At 42.2% G+C, this 20,621-nt stretch overlaps 1 protein-coding gene across 1 annotated transcript; it reads left to right on the top strand.

Moving 5' to 3' along the window:
• Positions 1-9,126: 9,126 nt before the first annotated feature.
• FERD3L (Fer3 like bHLH transcription factor) lies at positions 9,127-9,696 on the top strand. Its single transcript, XM_054817705.1, has one exon. It carries the CDS (start codon positions 9,127-9,129, stop codon positions 9,694-9,696), a length of 570 nt encoding a protein of 189 aa, XP_054673680.1.
• The last annotated feature ends 10,925 nt before the right edge of the window (positions 9,697-20,621 follow it).

Raw genomic sequence — 20,621 nt, forward strand, 5'->3', positions numbered from 1 at the left:
GTCCTTTGTGTAAATGAATTGACACTACTGTTCCTCATCACTAGCCTGGGGAAAATCCCTAAAGGGGGATGAGACTGCATTATTCAGGAATTCTCTGAAATTGGGCAAATCTGGAGCAAAGATGACCTGGAAGAAAAAAGAGGACATGAAGAAATTGTGTTGAGATCGGTGAGCTTACAGCATAGGTGTAGTATGAGTCCTCATTCCTCACTCTATGGCTTTGAACATTCACTTGAATGAATTTTATATTCACTATTTACTTTTAAAATCTACTACTTATGTATAGTTTTATTTACTATTGTGCCCTCAAACCACTGTGTCCATGAGTAGCACTACAATAGTTGCTACAACTTTTAGATTCAGCCTGCCTCTGTTATATTTTCCCTTCACTGGACAGAATTTTGAATTTAAAAAATTAAAACCATTTTCAATTCCAAGAGCTCTGGGCCTCATCTGTGTGTGATAACCTTCCCAGAACTAGCTCTAGCTCCCTTCTAAATCTCCAGCCCTACTGGTGCAGTAGGAAAGGCTTCACCTTCCCTCCACACCACCGCCATCAAGGTAGTGTGTACTCACACCTCCTTCTTCCACTTCTCTGGCTAGGCTATGACTGTTTAACTCTTCCTCCCTTTAAAATATACCTTTTTTGTCATGAACTGCATAAAAGCTAATCTTTGTCTCGTTGTCTGGTAATGTTTAAAGAGCCCAGTAATGTCTGGGCTTCCCCTCTTGCTAGTCACAGCAGAAATATAAAGGAAGATTTGATCCCTGTCTGGAAGATCTTCTAATCCAATACGTGATGAGAAGCAACACATTTGTGATAATCAGAGGGGATAACCGAGGAAAGCCTCCCAATTTTCTTCATGCTGGGGAGGCAATGGGAGAAACATTTCACCTCCACAAAAGTAATGTCTGGTCTTCTTCCTTGATAGCTAGGGCCAGGCCAGCACTTTCCCAAATACGAACATACCCAACTGCTCCTTATTTAGTTCTAAAACCCTTCTACTCATTCATGATAATTCCTGCATTATAACTACTGATAAGCACCAAATTCTGCAGTATAGCAAGATTTTGGTTTTGTCACAACCTAAAATACATAGAAAATAGAAGGAAGGATAACAAGTGATATAGTGACCTGCTTACAGTGAGGAGGAGAGACTGCTTTAGTGTGACTATTCCAAAAAAAAAAAAAAAAAAAAAAAAATCCAACATCCTGACTCATTGTTTGTGTGCAATAACTCCAAATGATTAATATACTATTTTATTTTTACCCAAGCCAAATAAAATTACAGTGTCATATTAGCTATGTTGTACAAATTAGTGTCTATGACACAATTGCATGTAAGTTTCTTTGTTGAACGAACGACATGAAAATGAGATGAAAATGAGATATTTTCTTGAATCCTAAGGGGAATAACAAAGGGAGCTCAAATAATAGTTAAAACCCTATATGTAAATTCTCGTGTTTGGGCTTCTTTACCTTCTAGCTGTTGCACCTATAAAAAGGATCTATATAACTAATACCAGTTTAAGTAACTTTAATATTGATGCTAATATGATTATTACTGATAATGTCATGAATTGTTAAAATCAGTTACACCAACATTAATGATATCTTTTTATTCTGTAATCCAGTCAAAATGATTGTGTGTAAAGCAAAGCTACTGGGAAATGCATTGTTTTCATCATCCTTCGAATTCTGAAAATCAAATGTTTTTGAGAGGAGTACACTTTCAGATATCTCATTGCAGACCTGTCCTGCAAGAGCAAACTACAAATTATAAGTCTTTAAACATTCTCGATTGTTTATACATTTGCATTAGAATCCACAGATTCCTTAAGGATTCTACCTGTGCTCGAGCTCACTGGCGGGTAAAATTAGTACAGCTCTGAGCTGTTGTGCCAGGGCAAGGCCTGGGGACGGACAGCACTAACTGCGAATGAAAATGGGTTATACGGTTAAAGAGAGACAAAAAATAAACAAACTGTGAGAAGTGGGAGTCTGGGGAAAACACAGCTGAACATAAGGAGGTGAGTAGAAGAATGAAGCCCAGGAAGGTAAGACTAAACCAGGTTCCACATGGAAACTAAGGTAGCAAGCCAAAGAATGGGGGACAGGAGAAAGGACAGTGTAAGAGAGAAGAGATGGGACATGACAGTGAATCATGACACAAAAAGAGACAGGACATTGATAAGGGCATACTGGAGGACATAGATCAGATTGGATCTAATTTGTCAGAAATGAGAAGTGCCAATAAGTCACATTCCCTTTGTAGACAGGAACAAGTCGTCCTCTCCTGAATACTCTTTTGCTGCCACGAAACATCTGTGAAATCTTCTGGCAAAGTATGCCATCTTCCCTCAGGTCCTGCTGGTAGATGGGGAGGATAACTTTTGGCTTCAGAGGTTTAAAGGCAGCAAGTAGCGTGATGGAGCTAAAGATTTCAGCCCTGCCACAGACACAGGTGGGGATAATGTAGTGGATCATAGGATGGAAGCTTTCATTTTGCAGCTTACTTTAAAAAATCTAGCAAATAACAATAAAATTAACATGGGGGTTTTTTAATAAAATGCATTTCCATAATCAAATCCTTTAAGTTAGTAAGCAAATTTATCTCCATGTTGTTAATAAAAACATGTTGCAGAAATATGTTAATAAATCACTTGATTAACATATATTACATATAATTCATATAAAATTGTATACCACCTACAGAAGGGCCTAGTGCTCACACTTGAGTAGCTTAATAGGGTCTTCTTAAGGTAAAAAGACTGTATAACACGTATGCTCACTAAAATAAAATTACTGATAACTCAAATAGGAACCCTCAATTCTAAATTGCCATATTGTTCTATTTGCCATAATTGTTCCATTTCTATTTGCCATCTTGTTCTATTTCTGCTTCCCATCTGCAAACAGAAACAATACTTATCCAGTCCGTATCTATCAAGCACATTGATATGGCAGCTGATACAGCATGAGAAATGTTATTCATCCTATCTTTAAATCATGGTTTATACAGCACAGAAAAAAAAAAAAAAAAAAGAAGGTAAACCACTGAGCAACAAGAAGGAAAGAAAACACTCTTCATTATATTAGTAGCTTCCAATGCATTGAATGGGAATGAAATGGAAATTCAGTGGGAATGATACTATGCAGTACTGTAATTGGAGACCATTGTCATAAATATGCACAAAGCCAAAAACTGTTAAGAGAATATTCAGGACTAGTAAGTAAAGATTTATTCTGTTGAAATATAGGCAAAATCTTTAGTAGCTATAGCTTTCAGCCCGACTTTTCCCTGCCTTTTACAAATTGTGAGAAGTGGAAGAGAAAAAAGCATTCAGTAATGTCTCTAGTACATAATTACATAATAATAAAATTGATGAATTGTAATAAAGATTTAAAAAAAAAAATCTAGACTCCTAGGTAAACAATATACATTTTTAGAGCATTCCATTTTCCACAAACAATATTTATATAGCAAAATCAAGATGAAAGAAGCTATATTTAAATAGCATCACATTTTTTCATGCACATTGATAAAAAGCCAGGAAATTCAAAGTTTGACATTCCAACCTTAATACATGTCCTGGTCTCAATCCTTCCCACCCCTAAGGTTATGATTAAGGAAAAAAGTATCATTCGTAAAACTTTGCAGGCATGATGAATCACATCACACCCTAACCACAGCTATTCATTTCATTTGTCTATGATTTACCCAAAATTGCACTTACAAAATTTTCCTTCGTCATTAGGTCCCGTATGGGGAAATTTTAACAGTTACTTCTTTAAACTCTTCAAATGGTGTGTAATACAACTGTAAATAAAAATGAATTGCACTTTATTGGCAGAACCTACCTATTTTTATTAGGTTTTGCTCAAAATATTGAATTTTGCCTTTGATTTCCTGTGTCAGGGACCAATGATGTTACTGAATGTCACATTTTTTTTCAGGGACAGCCAAGTTGTGAAACCTGATTTTTGTAAGTAGATGCTTGTATTCAAATTGGAGCCCTATTAAAGACAGGCTGTGACACAGGGATGCATTCATACAGTCAGGATCAGTGCCTGAAATTACTGCTGGGATCAGACTGTGATGCTCTGGCTTCACTGGATATATTCTGATTTTAAGAACAGAAATAGTCACTACACTGGACTGGTAATAATTCACCTGCTTTGTGAGCAGAAGGCACTCATATGTATCATCAACATAAGCAATAATGTTAATTCTTACACTGTCTATGCAGGTAAGGTATTTGGGGGAAAAAAAGGTTACAGAGAATTCTTACAGATTCAGATTCTAGTCACTGTACCCCAAAATAGCCAGTTGTCTTTGCCCACACACTCTGGATATATATCTTACTGGGTCTTTTTTCTAGTGTTTATTCATAAACTGCTATTTCTAGGGCCAAGGTTCATCCCACAGGACTGAAGTTAGCTGAGTTAGAAGCCAGTATGCTCAAACTCCTTAAACAGTCTGTCAGGGGAGACAGACTTCAAACAGTCTGCGGAGTCCACTGCAAGTGCTCACATCTCTGCAGGACTCAGAGTGTCTCCATGATAACTTGGTACTTGGATAAGAGCCAGCGTTAGACAATATGAGCCTATTTCTAGTATCCATTTTATTTTTCCTAACTGATGGAGCCAATGAATTCTTTCAGCATATGAGACCTGCAGAAGTCAAAGTGAGGTAAACTTGTCCTTGTCTCCATATACTTCATCTATTCCCAACGTATCAAAGGCTTTTCCAGCTGTTCCAACCATCGCAATGCTGCTTCCTCTGGTCTGCATTAGCTTTGACTTTGACTTCAGCAGTCTCCTCCTTTCTCGTTTCCTTGCAAGCCACTTGAAACAGTATTTACCAATTCATTTAATACTTCTTGTTTGGCCTCCTTCAGCCTCACAAATAACTCGGACATAAACTCTTTGAACATAAAGTCTATCACAGTGCAGTGTTCCCTGCCTATATAATCTTACAATGCATTGAGACACGAGAGGTTTCCTTTACCCTTCCAGTGATACCACATGCAATCACATTTTGCTCCACTTTCATCTGAATACTACTACATTCTTCCAGCATCAAAATAACAAGTCTTCAGCTAGCTTTGCTTAAAAACTTCCTTTTTGTATTAACTCATCAGTGGTGCCCATAGTCCCTTCCTTTCCACCATTGACTGAGCAAGTGTCAAGCTGAGATATTTTCCAAACTCTATCCATACTCTTGCAAGTTCTCCCTATCTCCACACATGTATACTGCACTGATCTGGTCTGATCTGTCAGGAATGCAAACTATGAGCTCAACAGGACAGGAACTGCTCTGTGTTTTGAGGTAATGATGTCCTGATCCATGGACATTACTGTAATTTTAAGGTTTAACAACAAGACCAGACAGTTGCAATGCCAGTAAGCTGAGAGATAGTGTTAGCCTGCTACACAGTACCGCTGTTTCTGTTACTCATGCCAGGGTTTGAGAATGATAGCAACTCTCCGCTATTAATGGATCAATTAAAGGAAAGAAGATTTTTGCCATTTTACAGGCAAAGTGTGTAGACTTTTTTTTGGTTGCATATCTAATTTTTTGTGGTTTCTAGAGTAGACAGCAACTTTCAGCTCCTTACCTGCAGAGTCATGTCTGATGGACAGTGTCCCCTTATTTCAGCATCCCCCCCCAAAAAAATGAATTTTCCAGTAAAGTACAAGTCACGGTTAAAATCTATAACACCTCAATCAGTAATGCTAAGTCATCGGAGTGGCTGACTTTTCCTGTGTGACAATGTGAAAAATTATCTGCACAGGGATTCAGCATGCAGGATTGTAAAAGGAGTAAAACTATTTCCATAGAAGTACAGTGAATTAAAATGTACATTCTCCTCGTACCTACTAGTACAAAGGATATTGGATTTGTTATGTAAGGAGACTTGTTAAGAGAGATTGATTTTCAAAATTATCAAGACTTATATCATAGATATTTCTGAAGAAAAATAATTATGCAAATAGTTGCAGAGTGGCTTGAAGATGTAGCCATCGCTGTTCAGCATCTGTAAACATTTTGTGAGCAAAATTTTTTGTGATAAACAAGTTAAATGAAAAGGTAGGACAGGAGGTGGGTGAAGGAAGGTAAACAATCATAGAGTAAATTGTCGTCTTAGTTAAAAGAAATCTAGAGCACACGTTTGAGCACCTAATCTTGTCTGAGAAGATTTCAGAGTATAAAGCAGCCTCTCATGAGAGTTTGTCCTGTTTCCCCTACATTGTGGTATTGTCTATGCACTGAAAACCTGTCCCCTGCAGACTGGATTATGCATTCTTCATTATGCATTTCCTCAGCTCCATACTTTCCCCAATGTGATAAAAATCAACAAATATGAAAAAATGTTCAAAAACATACCTCAGATCACATTGAGCTTATTATATATAATTTAAAATAGTTAATATAAGAGAAACCCCAATATTTTACCCAAAAAAGAGGAAAAAAAAACCCAGGGGAAAAGGCAGCAGTTAAAAAAAATTAAAAATCTGTTTGACAGGAGGATTCACCTTGGCTACAAGTCTTCATTTCCTGCCAGGACCTCCCAGTCCTGGCTTAGTCCTGGCTTTAGTGCTTCCTTTAAGGATTCAGTGACAGGCACAGCCTGCATTAATCTTTAATGTTTTATATCTCGTTGTGGTGCAATACTGACTCAACAACCTTCTCCCTTTACATTCTTGCAATAAAAAACGCTTCTTCTTCCGGTTGTCTTTCTAGTTTGTGTCCTGCAAAAATCTGAAACTAGAGATGTGAGCAAGAGGGGGTTTTTCTGAAGAGATCGTGGTGAAGGGCTGCTCCATCCTCTTCTAACCGCCAGTTTCCCAAACGACTGGAAATTCGTGTGAAGATTGACACAGAGCCGACGATTTCACATTTCTCCATTCATTTGTTTCATTATCCGAAGTATTTGTATTTCCCCGATAATTTTGCACCCTGTGGTGACACATCTTTTCTGACATTTGTCCTTAATTTATACCTCCGTGTCTTTAAACGAAATACTTGCCACCTCACCTAAAAGGAGCTCAAGTAAGTTACAATCCTTTGCGGATCAATCATAAATATTTATCTGATTTTTCGTCCACCGAGCATTTTTATATAACACTCACCAGTCAGAGCTCTTCAACTTACTTTTGGATGCTCTCTAGTCAGCACTTCTCTTAACAGATGTTTTACAACTCATCTTTGCCTTATTAGTTTATTCACCAGGTGTTTTAATGAACGATATTCATCATAAATAAGCACGTCTCCCTTTTCGCTAAGAAACCTCTCAGCGCTAGTAAGAATAAAAGCAGTCTCCCCGCTATTTGCTCTTTATTTAGCCTTAGGCGTGCCATTAAATCATTAAAGCAGACGCGACGCTGCCAATAACTGCCGCGGCAGTGGCGATGGTGGTAATGGGACAGGATGGGGACAGGTTGTGTGTCGGGCCGGAGGAAGGGTGGGGAGGGAAGGGGGGGCGGTGTGTGTGTGTGTGTCCCGCCTTCCGCAGGGCCGCCGGGTACCTGCCGCTCCGGAGCTGTCCAATGTAGCTCCGCTCCCGCTCACCTTCCGCAACCCTCCGCGCCGCTCCGCGCCGCGCAACCAGCGCCATGCCCGCCCCGCGCCTCTGACAGCCCGCGGGGGGGGGGGGGGGGGAAGAGGAGGGAAACTGGGACAGAAAGTGTCTTTCCCGCGGCATCTTTCCCAGGAAAAAGGGATGCGTGGTTCGCTCACTGTGTTGTAAATGACGGCAGATCCCGGTCCGCGGTCGGAAATGTTTGCGGTCCTGTAGGCAAACAGGAAGGATTTTCGCCGAGCGGGATCCTTCGGCTGCCTCCCCCCTCCAGCTTCCTTTGATCTGATGGGCTTTGAAAGCCCCTTAGAAATTAGAGACTAATTAGCCCCAAAGCGAGAGTGGCAACAATGCATGACAAAGGCGAAGATTAGGGTTTAAGAAGGCAATGCAAGAGTAATGGCCAGCCACTCCTAAACGAGCTGTCTGCACAAATCGTGTGCCAAAGAAAATCGATCCGATCCAACCTGGGTGTGTCTAACACTGCCAGGGATTGCCAGGGCCAGGCTGTTTATTTAGAGACAGTCTATGGTCTGGGAGGGTGAAGACACAACCCCTAACCTCTTCCAGCTTCCCAAGACACAAGCAAAACAATCCCCAACGTCCGTCCCCGAGGAAACCTTGATCAAAGAAAGGTATTCAGCGGTGTCGGGTGTACGGGTGTGTTTATATGCATTTCACGGTATTTTGCGCTACGTATCCTGCGTTATCAGTGCCTGCAGTCAGGTTTATTCCTCTGTGCACTGCCGGTGACCGGGACGGCTCTACCAAAGGTGTAAGTGCAACCACTGCTCTGAATAGGACAAGCTTACCGTCGTCTCATGGGCAGGAGGAAGGAGTTTCAAAGCAAGTGCTTTGAGATTGTCTGAACCAAAATGAGCTTTACGAAGCAGCCTTTTACTGGAACGATGTTTGAACTCTAGTTGAAGGGGATTTAGGGGGAATGGAGAGACGATTCCAACAGTTACTACTGGGAATGCAATATCGGGTCCCCTACAATGCTTACTTAGGCTAATGGAGGTCCTGTCATTCAGCTCCCATTGCGCTGGGATACAGGGTAAACATTCCCCGGTGACCCTCTGCGTGCAGGTCCCCTCTTCAGGACATCATTAAAAGCATACATGCACTTGCCTGACATCAATTGTCAGCCTGGCTCTCAGGGTTCAGAGATCCCGACAGAAAGCAGGGAAACAAGCCCAGTGGAGACCCGGCTCTGAGGCTGCGGGCTTTAAAGAGGCTGAAAATCGTTTGGTTTCGGGTGTGTAAGAAGAGACAAAAGTGCTCAGCAGGTAAGAGGGGAGGGTTTTGCCAAGAAGGAACTGTCCTTGATCGCTGTGACGGGATTGACTCGCTGGGGACTCCTCTCTCGGGAGCATCCACGCGTCCCCGAGGGGGCTGCCTGTCTCCTCTCATCAGCATCACGGCGAGAAATTTTACAGCCGCTCTTTTTAGTCCTGCTAATCCTGTTATCCGGGGGGTTATAAATATTAACGCCGCTGGAGCTGGGGATGGGGGACCAGATTAAGCCCTCTCTGAAGTAAGATGTCAGCCAGCCTCTTCCCAGCCCACCAGCGCCCGGGGCTGCTGGATGAGCTGCACGGCAGAGCCCCGCAAGTGCCCTGCCCAGAGGGAATGCTGGGCGCCTCGGTGCTGGATTTCGTGGCCGACCTCTCCCTGGGCGCCCCCCAGGGTCCCCTCCGGGCCGGGCAGAGCCTGGGGCTCTGCGAGGTCACCTACGGGCCTTCCTTCGGGGACAGAGCCCTGTCGCTCCGGGAGGGGATGGCCCGGGGACTGCCCCTGGCTGCCTTCGGAGATGGAGATCCCGAAGACGAGGAAGAGGAGGAGGAAGAGGAGAGGATGCGCAACGCTTCCCTCTTGGACAGACCCAGGAGAAAGCGGGTTATCACCTACGCCCAGCGCCAGGCTGCAAATATACGGGAGAGGAAGAGGATGTTCAACCTCAACGAGGCGTTTGATCAGCTGAGGAAGAAGGTGCCCACCTTCGCCTACGAGAAGAGGCTCTCCCGGATAGAGACATTGCGCCTGGCCATAGTGTACATCTCCTTCATGACTGAGCTCCTGGATGGCTGCAGCAGGCAGGAGGCGAGCTAGGGAGCGCCGGGACCCGGCGGGCCGGGGCTCGGGGCCGGGCACCACCCACGGCACCGAGCAGGTGGCCCCGGGCGCCTCCCTCCTCGGGAGGCAGAGCCGTAGCTTCTGCCTTGGCTTCTCACAGCGCGGCCAGGACCATGTAGGTGTAGGATGCCAAACGAGGAGTGTCTGGGGAAGCGTGCTTTGTGGGCGGGGGAGGGGGGGGAGAGGAGGGGTGGAGAGGTTCACTATGTGTAGATTTGCTAATATATATATATAATTGTTGTAAAGGGAAGGGGGGGGGCGAAGGAAGGTCTGGGGCCTTTTGGTTGTTGTTGCATCGCCTACTTGCTTTAAAATTTTGCAATTTGTTGTCTTGGAGAAAGGCTCGGCCGGGGCAGCAGAGCCGGTCCAGTTTGCGGAGTGCGTTTCCAGCGGATTCAGTTGCCTACCCAGCGACTAGGGAAATCTCGGCGTGTGCATTTTAACCTAGCGCTTTCTGCTTTTTTAAAAAAAAAACAACTCCCTTTTCTTTGAAATCCAGCCTGCCAAGTCCATGCCGTGTGTCACAGGGCCGGTAAAGCGGAACATCTGGACACAACCGTTTGTTATCACGATCTTCTTCCAGGGACCAGCTCTGTCCCAGCGTGCGGGCGGCCAGCGCCGTCGCTAGCACGGAGCAGGAGCTGGCGGAGGAGGGCCCGGCGCTGCCCGGCGCGGGGGCGGGGCGGCACGGCGGGGCGAGGCGAGGCCTCCCCGGCACCGGCGGGGCCGGCCTGACAGAGAAAACCCTTGTGCGCTTTGATTTTGGGGAGGTCAAGCGGAGACCTTTTTTCTCTCATTGGATTCCCCCACCCCACTCCACCCCCCCATGTTTCACTGCTGCAAGGAGAGAAAATAAATAAATTTATTATTTGTGAAAAGCCGGAGCGGGAGGGAAGGGGGAAGCCCGGGGCGGAGGTACCCTGGAGATGGCGACAGGGTCCACCGCGGGGATTGGGTTGTTTTGGTGGGTTGTTTTTGTTTTTTTTTTTTTTTTAGCTTATCTACTAATGCTTCGCAGCCGCTTGTTAGCAGGGTCGAGAGCCAGGGAGAGGGGCAGCGGAGGGGATGGCCGTGGCCGGGCTGGGAGTGGGGCAAGGGGCCCGAGGGTCTCCCCTAGAAGCTCCTCCGGCCCTTCCTGCTGTGTCTCTGCCCTCCCGCACCTCCCCGGCTCTCCCCGCTGCCGGCACCTTCCCTCGCCGCTGCCGGGGAAAGACCCGGACGCCTCCCGGTGTTTGCAGCAGCGGGCAGCAAGCGGCCTGGTGGGGGCCCAGTCCAGCCCGCGGTCAACTCCGGAGCAAATGTCCCCTCCAGGCCAGTGGTTCTGCATGACTTCGCAGGACGGCTTTTATCTCCGCTATATAAAATTGTCGTGATGTTAGTGAAATCAAGATTTACCCTGAATTCAGGCTACTATGGCTAAGATCTAAATTGTACCCTAATATCTCTTTGATTTTTTCTCTCGTGTTTTTTGTCAGCTCCTGTGTTGATTCTTCTTTTTCTCACTCCATTCACTTTAATATTATCGTGAGTGATCTAATATCCTGCATTAATACTCTAACGTTCTTTCTCTTTTCACTTGTTTCCTTGGTTTCTTTTTCCACTTGTTTTTGTTGACCTCCCTGACTCCACACGTTGCATCTGCTCTCCAGTTGTCAGAATGCTTTTTTTCCAAGAGGGGGTTGGATAGTTAATGCAGCTGGATCCGCTCTAGAAACTGGGGTGTTTCACCTCTTCAGATAGTTTGGTTTGCTTGTTTTGATTTTGGGGTTATTTTGGGGTTTTTTCTCTTTTTTTTTTCTTTTTTGCTAAAAATAAAATGAGAAAAGTAACTAAGAATGAGCAATGTTCCAAAATCAACAACTGTTCACATGACCCAGATGCATTTTACTTTTACCACTGTGTCAAGCAAAACGATGAAGAGAAATTCTTTTAGGATAATGAAATGTGCGATTAAATATTCACTTCTTAGCCCTATTTCTCAATGATGTCTGTATAGTTGTGCTTTCCACAACATGATTATGTATCTTTTCATATTTTTTCTTGCTCATGTCACTGGATAAAATTAGAACTCTATAGCATACGGAGTCTTAAGAGATTCATAATGTAAACATGTCTGTAACAGATAATTCAAAAATTATTGGTTTTCTCTTCTTGGTTCAATAACAAAACATTGGAATATGTTCAAGATCCAAGGTTTTTCTGAACTTGTGTTAAAGACCAGAGAACAGCAGAAAGAAAATGTTACATTTCATTTTAAAATACAAAGCAAAATCTGAATCCTGCATTATGAATCCTGATTTTCAGTGGATCACTGGAAATTTTGCAGCAGCAAAGCAGAACAGTAGTAACGTTCTCATATGAGCCACCAATTCTAAAAATAACATCAGAACTTAAAAATGTGGTTGTGGTGTAAGCCGATGAACACAATATGCAAACAGCACAGATAAAGTATCGAGATGCATTTCATATTGTGTCAAAGACTTTGGAGAAGCCTGTCGCCGCACATTGATTTACAGAAGCTGAGAACCTGATGAAAGAGGCTTTAATTTTTTATGTTTCATGCTTTTCCAAAACTGGCAAGGATTTACCAGAACAGTAGTCTAGATGCAACTTTTTCTTAGACACCTGTGTTAAAACTAAAGCATGCCTTTATGCCTGTGAAGAGCGCAGTGAAAAAGCGAGATACCATACTGACCCATCACTTGGCCCATGTGGATGTGCTGAAATCATGGAAGCTGAGTCTGCTAAGAATATAAACAAATTATAGAAACATTGCAGACAAGCTACTTGCTGAAGTGCGATCCCATCTTCCTGAAATAACAAGTCTGGGGGGTCCCTTCTCCCCTCTCTCTGGTCTCAATCCAAGATAGCTGCATCCTACTCTGTGGAGTCACAGTGCAATAAAACAGCACGTCAGGCTTGGGAAGCCAGTACTGCTCAGAAACCCCGCTGCCACCAAGGCTGAGGCCAAGCGGTCCTTGGTCTCCCCAAAGCACCATGCCATTATCACCGCATTAAGAACAAAAACTGACAGTGTCAATTACTTCAGGGAAAAGATAATAAGGGGTTTTTTAAAGCCTTAGAGCTGTTTGATCATAGCCCATTTTTAGATCCTGGTCTGAGGCGGGTTTGTTTATATTCTCTTTGCCCACTGAAGGCTGCCTTTTGGTAGAAAGTTGAGTTCCCTTGAAGCTATCACATTACAATTAGTATGCAGACATGTAAACCAAAAAATAAGTCTAAATGAAATCATATTTGAGAGACATTTCCAAGCTTTCTAAGAGAAGTATAATCAAATGATTTTGCAATCTATAGTCAGGCTGATCTTGTTGTACAGCTGCTCAACCTGAAAGCAGGTTTAAGCAAATTAGCGCTGGAAACAGAACAAAATATTATGATGGGACTGCAAACTCCTGCATCCACATTCTGACCAGCTACTATGGCCCCATGATTGGTGTTTATTATCGCATTTGTCAGCGTTTCCATTATAAACACTCTAGCATGGAGGGTTTATAACTCAGCTATAAAAATTCCCTCCAGGATGAAACTTGATAAGTTAAGTCTTAGTCCACAACACTTTTTTTTTTTCCTTTACAAACTTTAAAATAAATTAGTTTTTGAAGTCATGGGGGTACTAAGCAAAAGTGATGGAAAAGAGGGTTTGATTTATTTTTGTTCTCCTTCAGATCAGTGGTGCTTCTCAAAGAGATTTTCTATGTAGTCCCTTTGGTCCTTTCAATGAACTTGGACCTTTAGAGATTTTTTAATTAAAAATAGCCAAAATACTGGGGCTTAAAATGTGACTGCTGTGCATGCTGAGTCCCCGTTTTCATAAGAATTGTTGTTTTTACTAGGTTTGAATACTACCAATCTGCAACAATGACAGCCAAGCTTTTCCTATTATTTATAAGCCAGAACAGTTACAAGGACAGATAGGAATGCTGATTATAATCTTTTTGTAGTACAGTAAAATTTGTTATCTTTCCTAAAAAGTTGCTAAATATAATCAGTTCAGATTAGTTTCTCTTAAACTTTGCTACAAAAAAAGCATGCTTGTTTCAGATACTGAAGTGCATACTCATCATGGCAGTATACCCAGAATTGACCAAATCAAAATATTCAACTGCAATTTCCTCAAAAATGTAGCTGTTTAAGAATTGCAGCTCAGATACTGTTGAAAAATTTCCTTGTTTTTCATCCAGATTTGACTTTTTTCCCTTCTCTATCCTAGTTTCAGGGGTAACCTTTGGTCTGGTTGGCACTAAATTTTAAACCCCTAAAATTTTCCCCAGACACCACTCTACTGATCACCAGCCAGGGTCCAGTTCAGTGGTCCTTACACACCTGAAATTCCTTTTCCTTCAAAGAAGTCAAAATAGGGGAGCAATCCTGTAATCTTTACTTTTGTATTGTCAATTTTCACATTAATATACACTTGTAAGGACTGTAACATATTCAAATTGTTGTGTGCATGACATTATCTTAGCATGGCTTATACAGCTCTCAAAGGCTTCAGTGCCCTAACTGTGACTCAGACCATCTCCTCCTACACTGAGGGATTTTGAATGGTTCCCACATAGAGTTATTGTAGTGCAGAAGGTCAGGCTTCACTATTGTCACACAGAGGTTTATTTCAAACCAAAGTAATCGTGCACCCTGAGCCGCTAGGCCTGCTCATGCTTTTGTCTTACCTCTGTCATAATTTCAGAGAGAGAGAGAAGGAGCCTGCTGTTGGTTTAACTCTCTCTCTTTAGCTCTGAAAGCAGAAGAAGGATAATAATTGTACTTGTTGCTTCCAGTTCCATCTTGCCTTGCTCCAAGCCTTACAGGGGGTCAAGGGAAGATAGTGCATTTTATGATTTTCTACACAGCAAAGAGGAAATCTCTGCATGGAAGGTCCTCACCATAAATAAATTAACTGAGAAGAGGAGGAGAAGTTAATTCAGATGTTGATACTTTTTTTTTTCCTCCTAGCATTGTTTAGTTACTATACAGTCTTTAACTTTGTTAATGAATTCTGACCTTTGAAATGTACACTGTTATCAGAGAAAAGCGTGGTGAATATAGCACAAAGGATACAGGAATAAATATCCCACACCGACTACCATCACTGCTTGAACATTTCAGGTTCATATGGGATCATGATGTCTCTGGTCTGGATAAAAGGTAGCTTAACAAAACCAGCCAGTGATATAAGATCATTTGCTTTTTCTATGACCAAGATGAGACACCATATAAAGGTTCTGATTTTTTGGAGGTCACTGCTGAAAGTTAGGGTGTTAAAAATTGTGACCTGAAGCCACAGTCATTATTTCGGTCTTTGATGGTGAAATGAAGGTGTGCAGCTCCACTGGCCTTTTTCTCTTCAGCTGTGAGTAGTGGTTACAGTGCACTTACTGCTCATATCCAGTATTGCTGGAAAACATTTTACGGTGCCCTGGGGTTCCTACTGAAGCTCTGAGGTGCTCAGCAGGGCTGCTTCTCTATGGAAATCCAGGTGCAAAGGAGGTGCTGGGCAGGGTGAGGAGGAGGCACTGGGTCTTGCTCCCAGAGCCCTGCAGCTCTGGCAGAAAGCCATGCTCTCTCCACAGGGTGTTTCTGGGTAAAATGCTAGCTAGTTGCAAAAAGCACACACCCCAATGAATACAATGAGAGATTAGAAACATAAAGAAAAGTTTCAATACACAGAAAATACACAGAAACTTCTTCAAGTGTAAGGGAAGACCTGACAATGCCCTGACACCCCGCTCCAACCCCAGAACTGGTGGTCCTTTGGATTCACCTCTTACCCCTCCATTGCTCTCCTCCTCTCTCTCCTGGTGAACAGAGGGCCCTTGCAATACAAAGAATGTCTCCTTTAAAAACATTTGCTTGAGAAATGAGCGCAAAACCCGGTAAAGCTAGATCCAGCCACAGCACATCAGATTTCATGTTGCAACAGTGTGCTACATTTCTATTAAAGCTGGCGCCAGTGATCGCATTCTGCCATTCAGTCCACTCTGTGTGGTTGTATATTTTCTTAATGAGGATCTGAAATCAGCCCCCTTCACTTAACTGACAGTCTGCCAGAATTATGCCATCTTTCCAAATGCAGAGATCATATGATCCATCTGTTGTCTGCAGCCATGCAGGGGAAACATTTTCCGAAGAGAAATGTGGGTTGGCCCCAAAAGTATGTAATTATCCAAATGCTGAAGTGTTTCAGATGTTTCAAGGTGCTCTTGGACCTGATCTTGGCCATCTAAGCTCCTATGAAGTCTTTTAGAATAATGTACATAACTAAGCCATTGAGTTGGCAGGAAATTTTCAGAGTACAGGAATAATTTTAAAATTATTCTAAAATAACTTTGAGCTGAATCAGAGATTTAGGACTCGGCAATATCATCTGGGACATTTGGGAGTGCTTACACTTTTAAGTAGTTCACATTTTTGTTGTTGATATCATATAGGAAACAAAATGTAAAGAGAATTCTGTGAATATGCAGAAAGATGTTTTAATCTATTTTTAATCATATTTTAATGATATGCCAGAATACTGCAGTAACTCTGCAGCATCCTTGACTCTCATAACTTTGCAAACTACCAGATGCAAGAGAAGTTGTAGGATGATGAATAATAGCCATGGAAGAAGAAAAAAAAAAAGAAAAAAAAAAGAAAAAGATGATTGAGAGACTGTGAAATGAAGGGCTATCTCAGATCTTTCCCTGCCTTACTTGAAGACGCGTGGAATTCATTTCATACTACATCTGAGCCAGATATTTTGCATGTTGCCAAACATGATTAAACTGATCATTTAGGTCCTCATCAGGTGCCACCTCCTTGACATACAAAACCCGAATTTTAATCATGAGCAAATGGAGCTTTCACCAAAGTACTGATAACCATGCTTGAACTGCTAAACCAAGCCTTGGTAAGACGGAGTTCAAGTCCTACTTCTGAAAACACCTTTACCAGTCCCAAGGTATTAAATGCGGAGACATGCACATGTCCATTACTTTTAGCCTGTCAACCATACGTGGGTTCACAACAGCATAAGTCAATTCTCACAGTTACATGTTCCATGCATCCAGGAACTGAATGATTACAGTATCCCCCCCCCTCAGATCACAACTGCCATACCTATAGACTGAACCACATTATACTGAGGAAGTTCTGTGACGTTAATAGCATGGGGTTTGCCCTTGGAGAGAAATGAGTTCTACCAAAGCTATGTTGAGAACATATGGTACTTGTCATATTTAAAATATACAAGCATGTTTCCTGAAAAAAACAGAGATTTCCTATATTCTCTTTGAGAGCGGTAAAAGCATGAATCTTCAGTGTCCCATTAGCCAAATCCTTTGATGAATCCAGTGCATAAGCCAAGTCTTTGACTGGAGAGGATTTTGGAGTATAAGGTCAGTGGTTTTTGCCTCCAAGCTGGAAAGATATACTAGATAGCTGAGATCTGCATGGAAAGTGAAAAGTTCTAACGGCACCTCCTTCAACTATGCTTACCCTCCCAAAACACAGTTCTCCTGAAGCTATGGGTCATTAGCATTATTTATTGGGAGGCTTTCTGAATCGCTTCCATACCACAGAAATACCCAATATCACCCCAAAGATGTAGTGTGACCTCAGAGATGAAGAGAGGAGGCTTTGTGCCTGAAGTCTTTTCTTTTGCTGAAAACATCCAATGACACGTTTTCAAATGAAAGGAAGTCTACATGGAGATTGGTAATGTTTGCCTTGCAGCGGCATGGCGGAAATGCTGGTGGCACTGTGGAGGTTTCCCAGTCAGTGAAAATCTAGGGAACGCATGGGCTACATTTGCTGTGGTTTCTTTCCACTCTATGCATAATGCTACTACTACCTGTATGACGCTGCTGTCCTGCATCTGTCTTACAAACGGGGTGACGCTATCTGCATCATTTGCGGTATCACAGCTGTTATTGGGGAGTCACTAATCCATTCCCTTCAGGTTTGGTGCCCTTGAAGTTGCACCTATTCCAGTATGGATTTCAGATACCATTTTCGAATGCTCTTGAGCAAAGTTTAATGGCAACTTTTTGTCATGTAATATTTTGCTAACCTCTATGACTTAAGGAGCAGTCGAAATAATTATTTGCCTCAGTTAACAGTTTGGGAGGGTATGGTCCCATAACCACAAGGCATGAAAAAGCATCTTGTATCTCTCTATAGCAGTATAGCTTGCTACTGACCTACACTAGGTCTGTGAGAATATGAAGGGCTGCTTCATGTAGTGATAGCTGAGTGACTGTATCATCTTTTTCCCTCCTGCTTATAAACCTTTGGGTTGGCCCCTTACCCTTGACATGAGCAATTATGAAGTAGCTCCTATTATACATCTGATTTAGCATTAAGAACTTAATTTCCCAACAGTGCGTCTAATCTTTAAGCATGGTTATTTTTCTTCTTTTTTTGGATGAAATTTACTACCCACAGTGAATTCCATGTGGAAATGGTAAGACTTAGACAGTTAACCTACTAGCTACACTAACAAATCAGATAGTTTGACATCCAGACCAGACTATCAGTTCCTGCAATGAACTGACAACATGAAACCACAGATGGAAGGATTTGGTGTTGCAAAATTCTACCTGCCAAATTGGAAGCTACGTTGTCCTCTCGAAAGAGACAGTCCATTCTGGGATGCATCTTTGAGAAGAAGAACGTGGCAGCTGTTTCACTTTGTAAAGCAACATGACACAGTGTTATAGGAAAGAAAATACAGAAAATTATCTTAGTTGATTGAAATTAAGCCAAATGACAGTGTGCCATACCACAGCCACTCAATAACGTACGTTGAATATAGATAAAGTTGTAGTTACCCATAATGGAATCTGGCCAGAAGACAACATCATGAGTCTTTCCAAGACACTAAAGGATGTCCACTGACCAAAAATTTAACATGTTGGCTGATAATAACTAGGTTGAAGGCCATTTGGGGATAACCAAAATAGATCATAAATGTCACTGTAGATAGCATATGGCTGTAAGCCATTGCAATATAATTGATCAAACTTCTATCTCTTTGAAAGGAATGATGACCATTTTACCGTCAAATACTCCCCGTTCAGCAAAAATTCCTGCAGCCATACATCATTCAAATTACCCAAACCTCTGCTACGATGACTAGAAGGAAGCAGTGTAGTAAACACTGTGAGGCTGTAGTTTGTTTTTAAATTGCCTGCTTTTTTATTAAAAGGTATGCTGTTAAATACTGTGTATTGTTGTAGAGAAAAGGATTAGCAACTGAAGGTGTAAACTTCACTGTTTTGTCAAAGTCCTTGCTACATTCTACTGCACATCCTCTGCCTTTAAATTAATTAAACCTGCTGTCACCAAAAGCTGCATTAGCCCATTTGCAAAGTGTGCAACAGCAAAGAATAACATTAGATCAGACATTAGAAAATTTTATAAACTTATTGAATATAAATTGAGACATAAACCTGAACATATTCTAGTCAGGAGAGTATTTTGGAATGAAGCCTCTGCTCTGACTTTGAAAATTTGGGCCATATCTTACTGCCTAGGGTCCAGCCCACAGCTGTACCACTGAGCTCAAATCATCTTAGCTCTTACTAAGTCAACATACTTTAAAAACAACATTTCTACCGTGAAGCAAAATATGGATGTTTTGAAGACTGAAAACAAATCACAACCTTCATGCAAAGGATTTTTTTTAAATCATGGAAAATTCCACAAATTCAGCTAAATATTAAGGAACAATGACTGACCCCTTACCCCAAAGGCAGCACTTAAATATTTCTTTTTATTCAACAACACTCTCAGGCTGGACCTCTTTTAATTTTTATTTTATTTAAAGTTTAATTGGCCCATTTTAGAGCTTAATCCAAAGCCCACTGAAACACTCCCCTTGACATCAAAGGATTTTGGACAAAGTCCTTAATGAATACAAGCACAAATGTTCTAAAAGGAGAAACGAATATTTCTCTGCTTCTGACATGAACTATTTTTAGTACTGCAAGGTCAGATAGTAGATTTTGGCATAAGAATATGTTTAGAAAGATACTTTTCAAGGCAGAAGCAGAAGCAGTGTGGTATCTTACAATGCAGCATAGATACAAATACAGATGCTTGTCTGGAGGTCAGAGTACGTAGATAGACAGACGTGCATACATACATGAACAGTGTTTGTGTGTTAATTTACTTTAACATATTTATAAACTATTACCTCTTCTGGAAAACTGCCCTAGGGGTCTGGTAACGAAGATTTGTGCTCTAGATCAGCTTCATTGTGTGACTTTCTATGTAACCTCTGGTCAGAAATTAAAACTAGAGATGGACCTATAGACAGATCAATCTCTAGTGAGGGACCTATAGACAGATCAAGCTGTAGTGAACAAGGTGCCCTGACTAATCATCATCCTGTTTTCCAGAGGTGGGCGAATGAGATTGGGGCTGTAAAATAAGCGGTAATGGTGTACAGTAGATTTTTAAGCATCGTAGCAGATAGTCCACAGCACAAAATAATTGTAACCTCCCCACTTAGAAATACATAGACTTTGATTCCACCCTGACTGCCTTTTCTGAAAGGAAATGCAACCTGTCAGAAATGGAGATAAAGCCCTGCTCCCTCAAAAAGTCTTCTAGCTCTAGGTAGGTGTCCTTAGAGGTAAGGTAAGTGTGGAAAGAACGAGATGAGTGTTCACCTCTGTGAACCTTCCCCCTCCAGGCTCCCCTCCTCTGCATGGCTACAGTCAGCCCCTGTGTGGTCTCGCGGCAGGAGGAGGAGGTGGATGGGTTCCAACTTGCAGACCTGGCATTCAACCAGGCTACCAATCAAAAACCCATTTGCCTAGGAGTGCACATGTCTATGTTAGGACGACCTTCCAGGCCTTTTCCCTCACGCCAGGCTTTGCTGCCTGCCTCAGAGG

Source organism: Grus americana, chromosome 2 (genome assembly GCF_028858705.1).
Source record: "Grus americana isolate bGruAme1 chromosome 2, bGruAme1.mat, whole genome shotgun sequence".
Taxonomy (NCBI): domain Eukaryota; kingdom Metazoa; phylum Chordata; class Aves; order Gruiformes; family Gruidae; genus Grus; species Grus americana.